At 43.2% G+C, this 17,058-nt stretch overlaps 1 protein-coding gene across 1 annotated transcript in view; it reads left to right on the top strand.

Annotated features, from left to right (window-relative positions):
• Positions 1-14,998, top strand: part of LOC138582821 (myosin-4-like) — a 44,081-nt gene extending 29,083 nt beyond the window's left edge. Inside the window, exons 26-40 of the mRNA XM_069654485.1 lie at positions 3,404-3,793; positions 3,896-4,022; positions 4,111-4,229; positions 4,710-4,906; positions 6,344-6,527; positions 7,107-7,272; positions 7,740-7,864; positions 8,013-8,321; positions 8,414-8,617; positions 9,641-9,766; positions 11,854-12,024; positions 13,287-13,391; positions 13,498-13,593; positions 14,214-14,345; positions 14,866-14,998. Of these exons, the coding sequence (XP_069510586.1) occupies positions 3,404-3,793; positions 3,896-4,022; positions 4,111-4,229; positions 4,710-4,906; positions 6,344-6,527; positions 7,107-7,272; positions 7,740-7,864; positions 8,013-8,321; positions 8,414-8,617; positions 9,641-9,766; positions 11,854-12,024; positions 13,287-13,391; positions 13,498-13,593; positions 14,214-14,345; positions 14,866-14,880 (2,466 nt within the window). The 3' untranslated portion in view covers positions 14,881-14,998. The remainder of the gene's footprint in view (positions 1-3,403; positions 3,794-3,895; positions 4,023-4,110; positions 4,230-4,709; positions 4,907-6,343; positions 6,528-7,106; positions 7,273-7,739; positions 7,865-8,012; positions 8,322-8,413; positions 8,618-9,640; positions 9,767-11,853; positions 12,025-13,286; positions 13,392-13,497; positions 13,594-14,213; positions 14,346-14,865) is intronic.
• Positions 14,999-17,058: the final 2,060 nt, after the last annotated feature.

The following is a 17,058-nucleotide window of genomic DNA, read 5'->3' as shown; positions in this document are numbered from 1 at the left end:
CTCTCTGACAATATCAAACCTAACTCTCGACTACTCATCCTAGGAGACTTTAATCTAGGTCTCAATGATGAGAAAGATGACAAAGCTCACACTGTCGCCAACACAATTTCAGAATTAGGACTCACCCACCATATCACACAACCCACACACAACAAAGGCCGCATCCTTGACTGGATAGCTGACCTCAACTGCAACACTACCATCCTTTCCAACACTCCATGCGCTTGGACTGATCACCACCTTATTACCTTCACCATCAACAAAGGCACTCAAACACCAGGGCCTTCCTCCAATGCCCCACCCACACTCACAAGAAACAACAAAAATATCACACTAGAGAAACTCCTCCCGTTACTCCAACCCATCATCGACTTCTCACCCACCATGACCAACCCTACTGAACTAGTAGAGTTATACAACACAACTATCCTTAAGGCCATAAACACCATAGCACCACTCAAGCTTCGGAAAGCCAAACCACGAGCACACCTCAATTATTGGTTCACCCCCAAACTAAAAACACTCCGCAAATCCAAAAGACAAGCTGAATTAGCATGGAAACAGTCACCATCCACTATTAATAAGACATCTTACGCACTGGCATCGAACATCTATAAATCAGCCATCATCCAGTCTAAAAAAAACATGTACAATGAAAGAATCAGCAACGCCAAATCTAATACCAAAGAGCTCTTCAATATCCTGAGAGAACTCGAATCACCCTCCCCCACTCCAGACACTTGTAACAAAGACATCCACTGGTGCACGAGCATCCAGGAAGCACTCCTAGGCAAAATTGCCACACTACAAGCCAAAATCCTGACAAAGAAAGAAAGCCTCACCCTCACTGATAACATCACCCCCTCTACACACACCCACACCACCCCCCAAAATGATGACAATAACCTCTTTGAGTTTTCCACCATAACCATCAAAGAGGTTGAAGAAATAATCTACTCTCTTAAACCGTCCAAATGCCAAGGCGATACCTGCCCAGCCCCAGTCATTAAAGATGCAGCCAAACAACTTGCTCCCTTCATCACTTCCCTCATCAACTCATATTTCACCTCCAACATAGTGCCCAACAACCTCAAGGACTCCTGGGTTCTTCCTTTACTTAAGAAGCCCACCCTTGACCCTAATGTCCCCACCAACTACAGACCCATTACGACCGTACCCTTCCTACTAAAAATCCTCGACAGAGCTGCCTATCTTCAGATACAGAACCACCTTGAGAAAAATAACTTACATAACTCAGACAATCAGGATTCCGCCCCAAACACGGCACTGAGACCGCCCTGATTGACCTTAAGATACAGATGGACAACATTAAAGACAATGGTAAACTAGCCATCCTTCTCCTTCTTGACTTATCGGCCGCCTTCGACCTGGTCAACCACGACATCCTCTGCAAACATCTATCCTCAGCAGCCAAATTTTCAGATAACGCCAACGCATGGATCCATTCCTTCCTTAACAACAGATCCATGAGAGTCTACGCACCCACAGCCTCTGCCATCCCAGCCCCAGTCACTTGCGGTGTCCCCCAGGGCTCCTGCTTCTCCCCCACTCTATATAATGTGTTCACGAAACCCCTCTTTGACACATTGGACCGCTTGGGTGTCATCTACACCAACTACGCAGATGACACCCAAATACTGATCCCTTTAACAGGCGACTACTCCACCGACCTCACTGCTCTCAACAACATTTATTCCATTATCCAAGAATGGATGGCCAAGCATGGCCTATGCCTCAATGACGACAAGACCGAACTTCTTCTCCTAGGTTCCCAACCCAGACTTAATAAACTCGACAAACTCTATCAAGCATTCACTATTGACGGCAATAACATCATCGTCTCTAACAGCGTCAAAACCCTAGGAATCTACCTCGACTCCTCCCTCACACTGACAAGACAGATCAATTCCATCTCATCAGCCACTGCTTACACCTGTAAACTCATCAATGCCAGCAGACCTTACCTCTCACCATCCAACTGCATCACCTTAGCCAGAGCGCTAGTCCTTTCCAAAGTTGACTACTGCAATGCGTTATACTTGGGAACCAGTCAGAAAAACATCAACAAACTACAAGTCATACAAAACAACGCCTTGCGAGCAGCCCTGAACATACCCAAACATGAACACATTTCGGACGCCAGACGCACCTGCCATTGGCTATCCATACCACAAAGAATTGAATATAAAACCATCTCACTCACAGACAAATGCCTAGCTAACCAAGCACCCAGATACCTATCCGACAATCTCAATCACCACACCCCAGCGTACCCTACCAGATCAGCTCAAACACATTGCTTAAATATCCCAAGATTTAAGCTCCAAAAAGCAGGTGGCTCCAGCTTCCCCGTGCTTGCCTCCAAACTTTGGAGTTCACTTCCACTCGAGCTGAGATCAGAACCTTCCTTTCACAGATTTAGACACAACACCAAAACTTGGCTTCTATCCAAAGAAACGTAAACTGCCTAGCCCTACCTTACTAGCATGCACCAAGACTGTAAATTTGTAAATATGTAATCGGTTTGTACATTTCTGTTGTATTATTCTTGTTGTATTCATCGCAAGCGCCTGGATGCCCTAGGGCCAGGCGGCGCTATACAAATAATAAACTAAACTAAACATATTCAGCCATATTGAATTTGAAGCATAAAAGGCACATTCCTTGTGTTGCCCCCGCTGTAATAGTAACAGAATGAAAGTTGACAGACATCTTGGCACCACGAAATATGCCTTATTAGTCAAAGGTCTGAACACAAGCCACAACTGTCCTCATTATTGTGGTGCCCACCCTCACGGCATTGTGCTTGGTTTAGCAACCATGGGTGGCCTGCTGATAACAACACTCCTGAGCAACAGTCTGACTTTAAAGCTCTCACGTATGAGACTGGTTACAATGCAGCTGGAATGACCAACTGTACCTACCTGGTTCATGTGCCCTGACACTCACGGGTTTCAGAAACACACAAATGTAATTCATAAAATAAATAAATAATAATATCTTATTTTCAAGTGAAAGAAGGACATCCTTGGTGTTTTATTCGGTGGTCTATTGATTGTGAAGAAAGAATCATTGGTCATATCGTGTTAGCATGTTTCCTTTTTTCTGTCATTGTACTAGTTAGAGAAATTGAAGTGGTAGTAATCTAGAGCCATTACCTTATTGGAAAGTATTCTATAGCAGGTGTCTGGCATATACAGAAGATATTGTCTCAATGCATTAATTAAAAACATTTTACATGCATGTCGTAGGTGATAGACACACGGACCAAACAGTGGTTTGCAAACATTCTTTAGACTAAAAGACCGTCCACATTACCCAAAATATTCCATACTTTTTGGCCGTCATATCATTGAGGCATTTGTACTTCTCCTATTTTCAGGCTCGCATTGAAGAACTTGAAGAGGAAATAGAGGCGGAACGGGCGGGCCGTGCCAAAACTGAGAAGCAGAGGTCAGATCTCTCCAGGGAGCTTGAAGAGATCAGCGAGAGGCTGGAGGAGGCCGGCGGGGCCACCTCAGCTCAGATTGAGATGAACAAGAAGCGAGATGCGGAATACCAGAAAATGCGCCGTGACCTGGAAGAGTCCACACTGCAGCATGAGGCTACAGCTGCTGCTCTACGCAAGAAGCACGCGGACAGTGCCGCAGAACTTGCGGAGCAAATCGACAACCTGCAGCGAGTCAAACAGAAGCTGGAGAAGGAGAAGAGTGAGCTGAAGATGGAGATCGATGACCTCGCCAGTAACATGGAGTCTGTCTCCAAAACCAAGGCAGGTTTATTTGACTTTTGTTGTGTATTTATTGCCGTTGCCTAAGTTATTTTGCAAAACTGACAAATCAATAATGTATATATAATTTCCTTTTTCAAAAAGGCTAACCTGGAAAAAACATGCAGAGCCTTAGAGGACCAATTTAGTGAAGTGAAGTCAAAAGATGAAGAACACCAACGACAAATCATTGACCTGAATACACACAGGGCTCGCCTGGCAACAGAGAATGGTAAAACATGCATACTATTCAGGACTTTTCTATAAGAATGATAATGCAAAGACAACTTTGTTCATTTTCTAAACATCTCTACCTTTAGGTGAATTTTCTAGGCAGTTAGATGAAAAGGAGTCTTTGATTTCACAGCTAAGCAGGGCCAAGCAAGCCTTCACCCAGCAGCTGGAGGAGCTGAAGAGACATCTGGAGGAAGAGACAAAGGTAGATGATGTCACCCTCAAGCAACATTCCTACATAGATTTCAATGTCATTTCAAGATATGCCACTATTTAAGCAAATTATAAAACACAGCTTACTTGTCTCAGTGACATTCTCCAAGTTATTATTACAAAAGGTAGTTACTAATGGAACCCTTAACTCCCTGTTTAAGAAAAGTTAAAGTTGTGATAGGTTCTATCACAAGTAAAGTGTAGGTCTGCAGGCAAAGAGCTTTATGCAAGAATGGACATTTGGGGTGAATTATAACACTAATTGAACATATTTCATGGATGATACGTTATTGGGTCTGATGATAAATGGAGCTCATTGTGTTACATTAACACAAGTGTATTAATATGCATTTGGATGAATTATGTCAAACATTAAGTTCAATAGATTTTCTGAGGCTCTGCTCTATTTGGTGTGAGAAACCCTAATGCCACTCTATTTTGTTCCAACTTGTGCTGTTGTCCCTCCCTGCAGGCTAAGAATGCTCTCGCGCATGGTCTGCAATCTTCCCGCCATGACTGCGACTTGCTCCGGGAACAATATGAAGAGGAGCAGGAGGCCAAGGCGGAGCTGCAGCGGGCATTGTCCAAAGCCAATGGTGAAGTTGCCCAATGGAGGACCAAGTATGAGACCGATGCCATCCAGCGCACAGAGGAGCTGGAAGAGGCCAAGTATGTTTTTAAAGACTCTTTACAATGTTCATGGTTTGCTTTTGAGTGATTGTGTTTGAGAGTATTGTATGGGTTCTTTGCAACATACCCATAATACATTCAATAAAAACATTGTTTGTGGTGGTCTTTCAAGCATCACTGCCTCTGCAATAAAGATAGGGCTTTTACCTAGTGTTCATATTTATAATTATAATTGGTTATTTATAACGCACGTTATACCCAGAGGTTTCTAAGCGCGGACCCGGGGTTTGAACTTGTGTTGCTCTGCGTTGTCTTGCTTCCAAGGTGAGCACGTTGCCCCTGAACTATCCTTTCTATCTTAACTGACAGATGTGTTATGGCGATATATCCTAATTACTCTTACATGCATAATATAATCATCAACAGTGTTGGAATGTATTCATAGACTTAATATGTTTTGTGAATTTATGTACTGCAAACCAGACACCCAGGGGTGTTGGAGTGCTGAACAAGAATGGTTTGGTCAACCCTGAGCAGGGGTGAAGTGTGAGGACAGTTCTAAACATTAGTGTAACGGTCATTGCCAAATGGCAGTTACCGATGCAGATGTTTTAAAGGACCGACATTCCACAGAGAATCTGGCAGCTCACCTGCGTGCTACTGAAAAATTAAAGATGGGTCGCCAGCACATTAGACGAGCTGCAAGTGACCTAAACTATAGTCTTTTTCAGTTAATAATAATACTGCGCGTCTCGCAGTCAGCGAGCAGCACTCCCGAACAAGCATATATACCCAAAACCAGAATCACCTAAAATGTGCTTAATCGAAGAACATTAACCAGTGACTAATTCAATTCCTAGCATGGGCTCCAGGGTAGTATACATTTGGAAAATATAATTCTTAGGGAGGGCCCCTGTGATTTCTAATTTCAGCATGGGGAACTCTTCCCTGGATTTGCTTATATGCTCTCTGATTTCAGTGTAGGTTGGCCTGCATTAGAAATAGAGAAAATACTGTTTCTAGCACAGGTGCTGCACAGGCTCCCAAATCCTACGGCTAGTGGGTGGTGTTACTCCGAAGCCCGCATTGACCTGCACACATCTCTCTGTTGGGGATAGCTTGCATGGAGACACTGATAATATTCATGGGCCACTTTTTAAGGCGTTTTCCCAGACCTTGTGTGGAGCAGTAAGAAGAAACGTAGCGGTCTAGTGCAACGATTGAGGGAAGAAGACATTCTGACTTGGTGGCTTTGAAAAAGGAGGCGTGTTAGCCACATTTCAAAATTACTAGACAGACTACTGATGGGGACAACAACATATTTCATACAAAACAGAAAAGAAGTTTTACAAAACAGAAAAGAAGTTTTATTGACAACCACAATTCTCCATTATTTTCTTTCTTATTTGACCCACAGCTTGCTGCACCGTTTTTAAATGTCCTGTGCTAAAAAAGCAAATGTTTATTCTCCTTCAGGAAAAAGCTTGCCCAACGACTACAGGAGGCCGAGGAACAGATCGAGGCTGTTAATTCCAAGTGTGCTTCTTTGGAAAAGACAAAACAGAGACTCAATGGTGAAGTTGAAGACCTCATGATTGACGTGGAGCGGTCGAACTCAGCCTGTGCAGCCCTGGACAAGAAGCAGAAAAACTTTGACAAGGTATCGCCAAGGGCAACATAGTTAGCTCTTGGGGTAATATCTACAGAAAATGACTTGAAAAGAGCCTTCCTTCAGATCCCTTGCATTGCATGCTGGTGGCTTCTGAGCTAGTCATCCATTTCAATAAAAGCTTTCCCTATATACAGAAGTCTTAGGAAACACATATGCCACACTTGGAACTAGGAAACACGCCCAATCCAATGTTCAGTAATGTGTATTAGACCATGATTTCTTCTAATGGTTAATGGAATACCTTATTGAAAATTGGAACAGACACAAAACAGGGAGATGAACTCGAGCAATGCTTAGAGTCTAGTGAACACCCTACATGTATCCAAAATTGAGCTTTACATATCTTTTCAGACAGTGGACTGATTCTGTGGTTGAAGTGATTATAAAGCACTTACAATAGTTAACAACGAGGTATGTACTTTGTGAAGGATTCCAGAGTATCAGGGTATCAATAGAATTGAAAGAGTAATTTCACAAATATTGTATCAGTTCATTAAACGCTATCAATAGGAGAGTATTGTCCAAAAGCCCGAATTTCCATAATGTTTGCTTTCCCTGACTCCATAGATCCTGGCAGAATGGAAGCAAAAGCACGATGAAGCTCAGGCAGAACTTGAATCAGCCCTGAAAGAGTCACGATCGCTGAGTACCGAGGTCTTCAAAATAAAGAACGCATATGAGGAGTCATTGGAACATCTTGAGACCCTCAAGAGAGAAAACAAAAACCTTCAACGTGAGTTGCAGTTTCAGCGGTGTGGGGACTTGTTGGCTTTGACGGTTCAGGGGAGCCCTGGATAGAACCAAAACCATCTCAGAAGAAAATAAGCAGAGGCTAATAACTTTCTCTGATCCTTCTCCGGCTATGAATCACTGAGAAAAAATACTACTCATTAAATTTGGCTGTATTTTTCCCTTTACTTTCATAATGTTTTTTGCATAACTAAATCCAATCTATCTAAATAATTTGATGTATTTTCCTGATTTGGGCTTCATTCGATTTTTATTTTGGGTAGGTGCGTGCAAGCACTTGACAACTCACAAAATTGAAATAGCATGGTTCTAACTTTTGATGTGCTGAAGTTTCCATTTTAGATGTGCTGGGCACTATAGAGCTGCCTATATGTACATATTGTCCTAATTTATGAAACACAAACCCAATTAGGTTCTGCAGTAATTTAACAAAATGTATTCCAATTGCAGAGGAGATTTCTGACCTCACCGAACAAATTGCTGAAAGTGGAAAGAGCATTCATGAATTGGAAAAAGCCAAGAAACAACTTGAGCAAGAAAAGAATGATCTTCATTCTGCATTGGAAGAGGCTGAGGCAAGTATAAGACGGACCCACTCCTTGTGCAAATCATTAGAAATGATCACATAACAAATGTGTTATTGTAAATGATAGCGCTTCAATTCCAACTTGCATACAAACAAAGCAATGTTGCCATATAAACCAATCATCTTAAACTCTACAGGCCTCACTGGAACATGAAGAGGCAAAGATCCTCCGCATTCAACTGGAGCTGACCCAAGTGAAAGGTGAGATTGATAGAAAGATTGCTGAGAAGGACGAGGAGATCGACCAAATAAAGAGGACAAGCCAGAGGGCTCTAGAATCCATGCAGAGCACGCTGGATTCTGAGATCCGAAGCAGGAATGATGCCCTCAGGTTGAAGAAGAAGATGGAGGGAGACCTGAATGAGATGGAAATCCAGCTGGGACACGCCAACCGCCAAGCAGCCGAGGCACAGAAACAGCTCAGGAATGTGCAAGGACAGCTCAAGGTAATGCATCGTTACAGACATATTTGCTATTGATGTTTGCTCTAGAGAGTGCAATATTACACATTATAGTCTTTCTTTGCTTTCTCATAAAGGATGCCCAGCTGCACCTGGATGATGCTCTCAGAAGCAATGAAGATCTGAAGGAACAGGTGGCCATGGTTGAGCGCAGAAGTAACCTGATGGCAGCAGAAATTGAGGAGATGAGAGCGGCCCTGGAACAGACTGAGCGCGGCCGCAAAGTGGCTGAACAGGAACTTCTCGATGTTTCTGAGCGTGTGCAGCTGCTACACTCTCAGGTACACCTCGTCTGCCCAGGGCTTTCCATTCTCCTTTCTCGTTTGCCCTTCATTTTTCATCCGCTGGACATTATCTGGATATAGTCTTTGGCGCATCTTACTCAGCTTCCTTTCAAACATAATCTGTTTGCCAGATCTTCTGGCACCACCATCTTTATTTCTTGATGTGCTCCCCCCTCGTGGCACTGGCTTAAAGAGCATCTTCATTTGTTTTCTCTGCACAGAGGTTCCTCATGATAGTCATTATTCAACTGTAGAATGAATGCATTGTTTTCCAGACCCATTTGTGAATAAAGGCTGTTGCATGACAAACCTTCCCGAATGACAGAATGTCTACATTCTGAATGACGGAGAGCTGAGAACTAGGGTTTGGGTATGTTTGACCTTTTGCAAGTAGTCCTCAGCAATTTGACCTAAAAACATTTGACCTTTTTACCAATTTGACCTCCATTGTAAAGATGTGGGGGACACCCCTGCAACCCATTTTTGACGTATGAGCGGGGAACACCCCCGCAACCCATGCACCTCATGTTCAGGTAAGTAGGAATTCACCTATTTGACCTAAAACAAAAAGGTCTGTTTGGATCGGATGCAAAAAAGGTCAATTTGAACCACTCAGAAAAGGTCAATTTGGTCAAAATGTCAAATGTTATAAGTCAAATAGGCTAATACCGAGAACTCGTGCACAAAGATTTCATTACAATATGTCTTCTACATTTACAATCACAGTACCATCCACAGTACACTATTATCCCGAGTTTTTAACTTTGTTATCCAGCAATCTATCTTCTGGAATGCTACTATTAATGGCCATATCACCTGCCATTTAAAAGAACATTTAAATAAGCAGTGTGCCGGATAAATAAGCTTCACTGGTACTATTCTACTATGTCGTGGTTCAGCACCGTAGTGAAAGGCAACCGAATGCAATGCATGAAACCAAAGAGATGCTTAGGAAAAATCTTGAAAAAAATATACATACAGAAAATGAATGATTAAATATGATGACATTATTATTCGCAGAACACCAGCCTCATCAACACAAAGAAGAAGATGGAGGCGGACATCTCTCAGCTTCAGAGTGAAGTGGAAGAAGCCGTCCAGGAGGCGAGAAATGCAGAAGAAAAAGCCAAAAAATCAATCACTGATGTAAGTTGTGTTTATTTGCCAAAAAACACTTTCATTTTGATCATGTAAGGCCGTTTTACTATTTTAAAGCCAAGACTTGCTCTTGAACTTTTCTGGGAGTATGCAGTCAGAGGCCATCCTAGGGATGTGCATCTGCAGTGTCTATTGTGACATCAGCTGTGTCCACATGTGTTAATATCGGGGGACGCATGATATGATATGATATGGCATTCATAACGCGCCTGTATACAAGTGTTTCTATCAATTAAAACAGTGTTTGATTGGCAGATACGTTGGATATGGAACCTATTGCTTTTTTATCAGTCAATTAGAATTAAATGGTGTGTAGATTTATTCGAGCTAAAGCATTGGAAAGTGTGCATTGTTAGGGTGTGTCCATGGTGCTTCCTGGAATGAAACACTGGCACACCGAGATGTTCACCAACTCCAATGCTGGGTCATAAAGACAGAGAACATCCGTCTCAGAATGGTCAGAAAAGGTGCCTGCCAAGACAGTGTGTGTTTACCTAAATGGATGGGTTAACCAGCAGCAGGCAATGCTAAGAAGCCACTGCATATAGGGGGAGAAGGAAGAGTGGAGCTGGCATATAACACACCCAGAAAGAGACCATTCCCAACTAGAATCAGAGCCAGAAGTGCATGATCAAATGCAGCAAGGAAGTAGCGAAACAGTGTAACGCGCATGGACAGGGTTATGGACATTGCTACCTAAGAGAAAGAGTAGGAACAGCGAGCGTAGGATTGTTAGCAACACGGAAGCTCCTATTGTGCATAGACCTTCTCACGATTGGAGCTGTGAAAGGGATCTCTCTCACTCCTTGCCCCCAACCACCCACTCTTTCCCATCTTCGCTCTCTGGGGACACTACAGCAAACATGCCCCCTCCCACCAAACGCCCTCCCTCTGCCCCCAGTGCTAATCGCTTATCATCAAGGGGATACCACTGCCACTTCACTCCTCCCACCCTCCCAAGCCTCTCCGTCACCCTTTTCACTCCCCAGTCTCTTCGTCGCCTCATTGGCCCGCCTCACATCAATTACCGCTCCTCGGCCACTTCCTTTCACTTTCTGGATTGCAAAATCGAAATTTCACACCAGTTATGTGCACCAATATCAATTTCACAAACCAGGAAGTACACCCTTGTCTGATAAACAGGCAGGGTACATATGCCCACTATTAGCAGATGTTATTGCCCTCCTCTGAGCCAATCCGAATCTTCAGATGCTCAATAAATAAGAGTGCAGTCAATAACTACTAGTGTTGACTCCATTCGTAACTGTTTTCTTTAAAAGGAAACAGAAACAACAATGCGATTTCCAGGCAAAGAAGTTTATCAACAAGCATATTCCTCTCTTGGAGGACCATTTGCTCCACTGAAACACACCAACGATAATGCTGAACCATGGGATAATGCTTTCCCTTATCGAGAAACTGTTTGTTTTATTTGACACCTAATAAATGCTCATGGTAAACCCACTCCAGTTTAGCCAAGTTTGCAATTAAACCTTGTTAGTTAAATACAAAAAAATACAAATAAATAAAAGCATATTTAATGTACTGCCTCTCTATTTACTTTACTCACTATTAAAGTAAAATGTTTACTTCACCATCAAAACCCTGAAACTTGTATTGCTATTGCCACTAATCGCTAATTGCCCTTTGTACCTCGGGAGAGGTCGTGATCGCTTAGGATAATGACCCTCCCCAATTTATGGCCCTAGGACATCAATAAACCTCATCAGCAAATGAACGCTTTTGTTGCTCATCTAAGCGGAAGTGAGCACGCAAATTGCTTATTTGTTTAATTAATAATGCCTCTGTCAAAATGAGTTGCGATATATATGAACATGTATTCCACTAGGGGTGCCTGCTGCTATGTCACAAGCTATACACTAATGATGCTCGCTTTGTCTTACATTTGTATTTTATTGCTTTCTTTCCACTGTTTCAAAAATTCTCTAAATAAAGAATTAAAAAACCTGCCATTATTCAATGGTGTAATCTTATGGGAGATGCTTTTACCTTTGTTAATGCTGTTTGGGAAAGTGTTTTAATGGAAGTTACAAATGATGTATTTCGTTCACTAGGCGGCCATGATGGCGGAGGAGCTGAAGAAGGAGCAGGACACAAGTTCCCATCTTGAGAGGATGAAGAAGAACCTGGATCAGACGGTGAAGGACCTACAGCACCGCCTGGACGAGGCTGAACAGCTGGCGCTGAAGGGTGGCAAGAAGCAGCTCCAGAAACTAGAGTCCAGGGTATGAATCACATTAGAAGCGCTTTTGGATTAACAATCACTATTTTAAATGCTCTGGGTTGAAACCTATAGTCCTAAAGTTACTGTGAGGAATGATGGAGCAGCAATTTGTTCTGGCTTTTTGCTTTGACACAACTGAACTGCAAATGGGATCCATAATCCGGTGGTGCCAATGACTCATACAGTTGTGAGCACGTGCAAGGACTTCACCGACTTCTGCCCCACTGCTTTCTTTTGTGTCCAGCAGTAGGAAGTGCCAGGGCAGGTAATGTCACAGTCAACTTGGTTGCAATAGTGATACATTTCAAGAAGGCAGTGTTTCCTTGGTTTTGACAGTCATTCCTGTACCGCCAATGCTGAAGTACCTCTCGTTTTAGGTTAACCAGTTATTAAACAGTCACTTATTGTAAAGGTGAACACACTTGCAGTGATGCCATTGTGGCGTCCACTTGCCAACTGAGCTACACTGAACACCTGTTAAGTGAAACTCATTGGATGTGTTAGTACCAGAGCTGGACTTGGATCTCCAACTTTCTAGCCATGTCATTACTAGGTTGTTATACAATTCTAATTCTCTTAGAATAGCCAATCAACATAGAAACAGTGCATGCAAAGGACCACACAATAAAACATAAAAACGCATCTAGGAAAGGTAAAGTGTGTGTTCTTGTATACTTTGAAAAAGCTGTTTACTGTTGTCTCTGTCCCCCTTGAACAATGCTTAATCACCTTATTCCACACAAAGGAGCGCCCATTGGGGCACGTGTCCAATTCACAGTTTACTGCATGGGTCTGCAACCTGTGGCTTTCCTAATGTGTTGGACTATGGTTTCCATGAACCCTCTCTATTGGCTATGCTGGCTACGGATGACGTGAGTTCTAGCCCAAGAAATATGCAGAACCAACTTTACAGACCCCTGTTCTACTGCATCCCTATCCCAACAGTCTCAATTGTTCCTATGTGGAAGAAAACTATTCAAGTAGATGCAGACACTGCACCTTGATGAGCCATAAAAGCTACTTCACCATCCAAAAATATGTTCTACCCAGAAGAAGTGACAAGGGTTTCTGAAGAACATGCCCTGTTTCCTGTAGTGTGGCCGGCCTTGCTCCTTGTTAAATCTTATATCACCGGCTGCTCCTCTTCTCCTGCTGGAACCAGTGCCTCATTCCTAAAGGGGCCTCTGAGTGTGGTGAAACACAGTTCATGGTGTTCTTCTGCAGGAACTAGACTGTTTCTTATGAAAGTACGCTCTCTTGCAGGTGCATGAACTAGAGAACGAGCTTGAGGCAGAGCAGCGGCGAGGAGCAGAAGCTATTAAGGGGATGCGGAAGTACGAGCGACGACTCAAGGAGGTCACCTACCAGGTAATCAGAGAGCCCTGTAGACCGATCACTATGGTCGCCACTAGGCTATTAGCACGTCTTGCTACTCGGCCAAACACTTGTTCATCAACTTCTCTATCATTGGCAGTCTGAGGAGGACAAGAAGAACGTGATGCGGCTCCAGGACTTGGTGGACAAGTTGCAGCTGAAGGTGAAGGCCTACAAGAGACAATCGGAAGAGGCCGTAAGTGAAGAATTCAAGCATTATGTTTTTTTTTTTACAAGGAGTAGTACTGCCATGAACCGTCCCTTCACCAATGTGGTTGTTCACAGGCCACATTTAGAAGCAGGGTGGAACTACGCTAATTCTACAAAACAGTCATATAAGATTAATGCTTGGCAGCTTCACTTGGGGAATGGAGTGCCCTGCTTATTCTCTGTAGCATGTCTTGAGATTATCATTAGGGACATAGCTTCTTTCACCTATTGATGATTAGAGTGTGCTCTTCAGTAAGGATGCAAGGGGAGAAAGGGTTGATATAATGGAGGGCCACAAGATTTTGTATCATTTAGTTAAATGCACTGCCAGGTACTGAACAGTGATCAGTGATCAGTCCAGTGTCACAAGACACATTTATATTCAATGATATTATTGAGCAAGAGAGTTAACACGTGTTTCATCACGGTCAACATACTCGTTGCTTGCAGCCCTTCTAGACGTCACATATGTACTCACAAAAATGCATTGCCCGTTCCCATGCTTCTTCACATTATCTTCTACATTTAGCATAATAGGTTGATGCCTACGTTGATGTTGTGCTCATGAATTGCTAATGTTGTGATGCAATGTTCTCTCTGTTTCAGGAGGAACAGGCCAACACCCACCTGTCTCGATTCCGAAAGACTCAGCATGAGCTGGAGGAGGCTTCTGAGCGCGCGGACATCGCCGAGTCGCAGGTCAACAAACTGCGAGTGAAGAGCCGAGACATTGGCAAGGTGAGAGAGACCGTGATATCCCTATCATAGGATGAGAGAGGAGGGCAGCCGCCCACCCTGTCCTAGTGGAAGACGCAGCTAGTGTGTGCCTTTCTCTCATTCATTCTCTTAATAATTTCATTGAGTGGTGAGTTTACCCCCCACACCCTCCGTAACGGGCCTGCTCTATCCTAATTTTAGACACACACATTTGTTGAATTGCACATAATTGGGAGGAACATAAATGATTGTGGCGGCTGATTCATGTTCTCTCTCATAATGCCAAGCATGGGAGCGGGGCAGTGGCAGGTGTCTGCCCATTCACCCTTCAAAAGATGGCTGCCCGGGTAGACTCGGAGAGAGGGCCAGCTGCTCTTTTCCCAGGTGGCGGCTCCAGCATGTGCCAAGCTTCGAATCCTATGCCATGCTTGCAATTCACCAAACAGTTCTGAGTCATTTCTGACATATGTGCTATTAAATGTAAGTTAACGTGATAGAAGTGCACCCAATGTAATCAATGTCACGTTTGATTTTCTTGCAGAAGGTGGAAGAATGAGGAGTGGAGGCGGAATGCTGAAGAGGTTCATAGAATATGAACGGCTTTGGGATTCAATGTATATTGTACAAAATGTACCATACAGAGCGTCTAGGTTACAATAAATGTTATGCAGCCACCTGTTTCTGATCAATCTTTGTTGTGTATGCATTGTCTCGTGGACCCAGAAGTGGGTGTAATCCTAAATCTATGCTTAGGATTCAAGATTCCCCGCTGAGGATTTGGACGTGCTGACGCATAGCTCCATGATCGAATTTTAGTTGCTATTTCCCATCACCATAACACACATTCTCCACTCAAATTCTTAAACAAGCTACTCTGGCCCTTATCCTTTCTACTCATTGCTCCTCATTCAAATCCCTAACTCCCCATCCTCACAATGATCTGGATTTGTCGACGGTCTATAGAACAAGTAAAGGCAAGGGATGCAGCGAGTTTTCTCTGCATCGCCTTAATGCAGTTGTCTTCAAACCAAGACCCCTTGAATATGTGTTTTGTGGCCACTGACCATTCAGGCTGCTGTATGAGAGATGGACATCACCGTGCAATAGACCACCTTTACCCATTGTATTGTTTGTATTGTATTGTTTATTTATTTATAGAGCGCACCTGGCCGTTAAGCAACTGGGCGCTTACAGAAAATAAATCTTGGGTTGCAGGTACATAAATAAGTTACATTTCTTATGTTACAGGATCATTTATCAAGCATTTCTTATGTTACAATGTCGGAAGACTTACATGTGAGATATGTTACATATATCAAAACATTTATTATGTTACAATGTTGGATGACTTACATGGAAGATATGTTACAGTTACAAGTGTTTACAGAAAATATATTTGGTACAGTTGGGGCATTTAGCAGTCGCTGGTGTTAAGCCAGAGTTTAACGTTAGCTTTGAACACATGGAAGGAAGGGGTGGCTCTAAGTGCATATGGGATGGATATCCAGAGATGAGCTGCCAGAACCGGGAAGCTGGACCCACCAGTTCTTTTCAGTTTAAAGTTGGGGACTTTGATGCTGTTTGAGAGGGCCTTTCTGATGGGACGTTCAGAATTGTGCTTTGTGAATTTTTCTGTGAGGTATGCAGGAGCTTTGTTGTTCAGACAATTGTGTGTAATGTTCAGAGTTTTAAATGTGTTATGGTCATTGATGGCCAGCCAGTTGATGGCTCTTCTATGGGCAGATGTGTTGCCCTTTGGGAATTCCTAGGGCTGTTCTAAGGGCATTGGTCTGCAGGGTTTGGAGTTTGTTGATGTTATGTTTACTTGTGCCTAGGTACAGTGCATTACAGTGATCTAATTTGGAGAGGATGAGGGCTCGCACTATGGTGGTGCAGCTATCTGTGGATAGGTATGGTTTGCAGGCGTGGATAAGTTTGCAGGTGTAACTGGTTGCTGAGGCTGTAGCATTTACTTTCTTGTCGAGGGCGAGAGCTGAGTCTAAGTAGAATCCTAAGGTTTTAGCTTCCTTGGCTACCTTGATTTTGATGCCATCGATCATGATGGAATTGTACAGCTGGGGTAATTTATTCAGTTTGTTGGTAGACCCGATGATTAAGAGCTCAGTCTTGTCGTCGTTAAGACACAGGCCATGGGTGGCCATCCAAGTTTGGATGATTTGGTAGATTTTATTTATGAGTCTGGTGTCCTTTTCATAGTCACCCTGGATTGGGATAAGAATCTGGGTATCATCGGCGTAGTTGGTATATGAGACCCCTAGTTTGTCCAATATATCAAAGAGAGGCTTTGTAAAATATTGTATTACGTGGGGGAAACACATGACCCTTGAGGGACTACACAGGTGATGGGGACTGGATCTGCTGCTGATGAAGGTGAGAAGACTCTTATGGTTCTCTGGTTCAGGAATGAATTTATCCATGCCGTGGCTTTTGTAGAGAAGTTGGCTGCCGATTTGAGGTGATTGCAAAGTACCTTGTGATCTACCAGGTCGAAGGCAGCTGATAGTTCTAGGAGTAGGAGAATAGAGATGTCTCCTCTGTCTTTGCGCTCGTCTAGTTGGTTTTTAAGATCAAGGAGAGCCGTTTCGGATCCATGTCTTGGACTAAATCCTGATTGTCTTGTCCCTAGTAAATTGTTGATCTCCAGATAAGCTTGGATCTGAAGATATGCAGCTTTATCTAACAGTTTTAAGGAGGAACGGGACAGTTGTTATGG

This window comes from Ambystoma mexicanum, chromosome 3q, assembly GCF_040938575.1.
Source record: "Ambystoma mexicanum isolate Mex_15411 chromosome 3q, UKY_AmexF1_1, whole genome shotgun sequence".
Classification (NCBI taxonomy): domain Eukaryota; kingdom Metazoa; phylum Chordata; class Amphibia; order Caudata; family Ambystomatidae; genus Ambystoma; species Ambystoma mexicanum.
The sequence above is the reverse complement of the archived record's forward strand: the minus strand, read 5'-3'. Positions and strand labels throughout refer to the sequence as shown.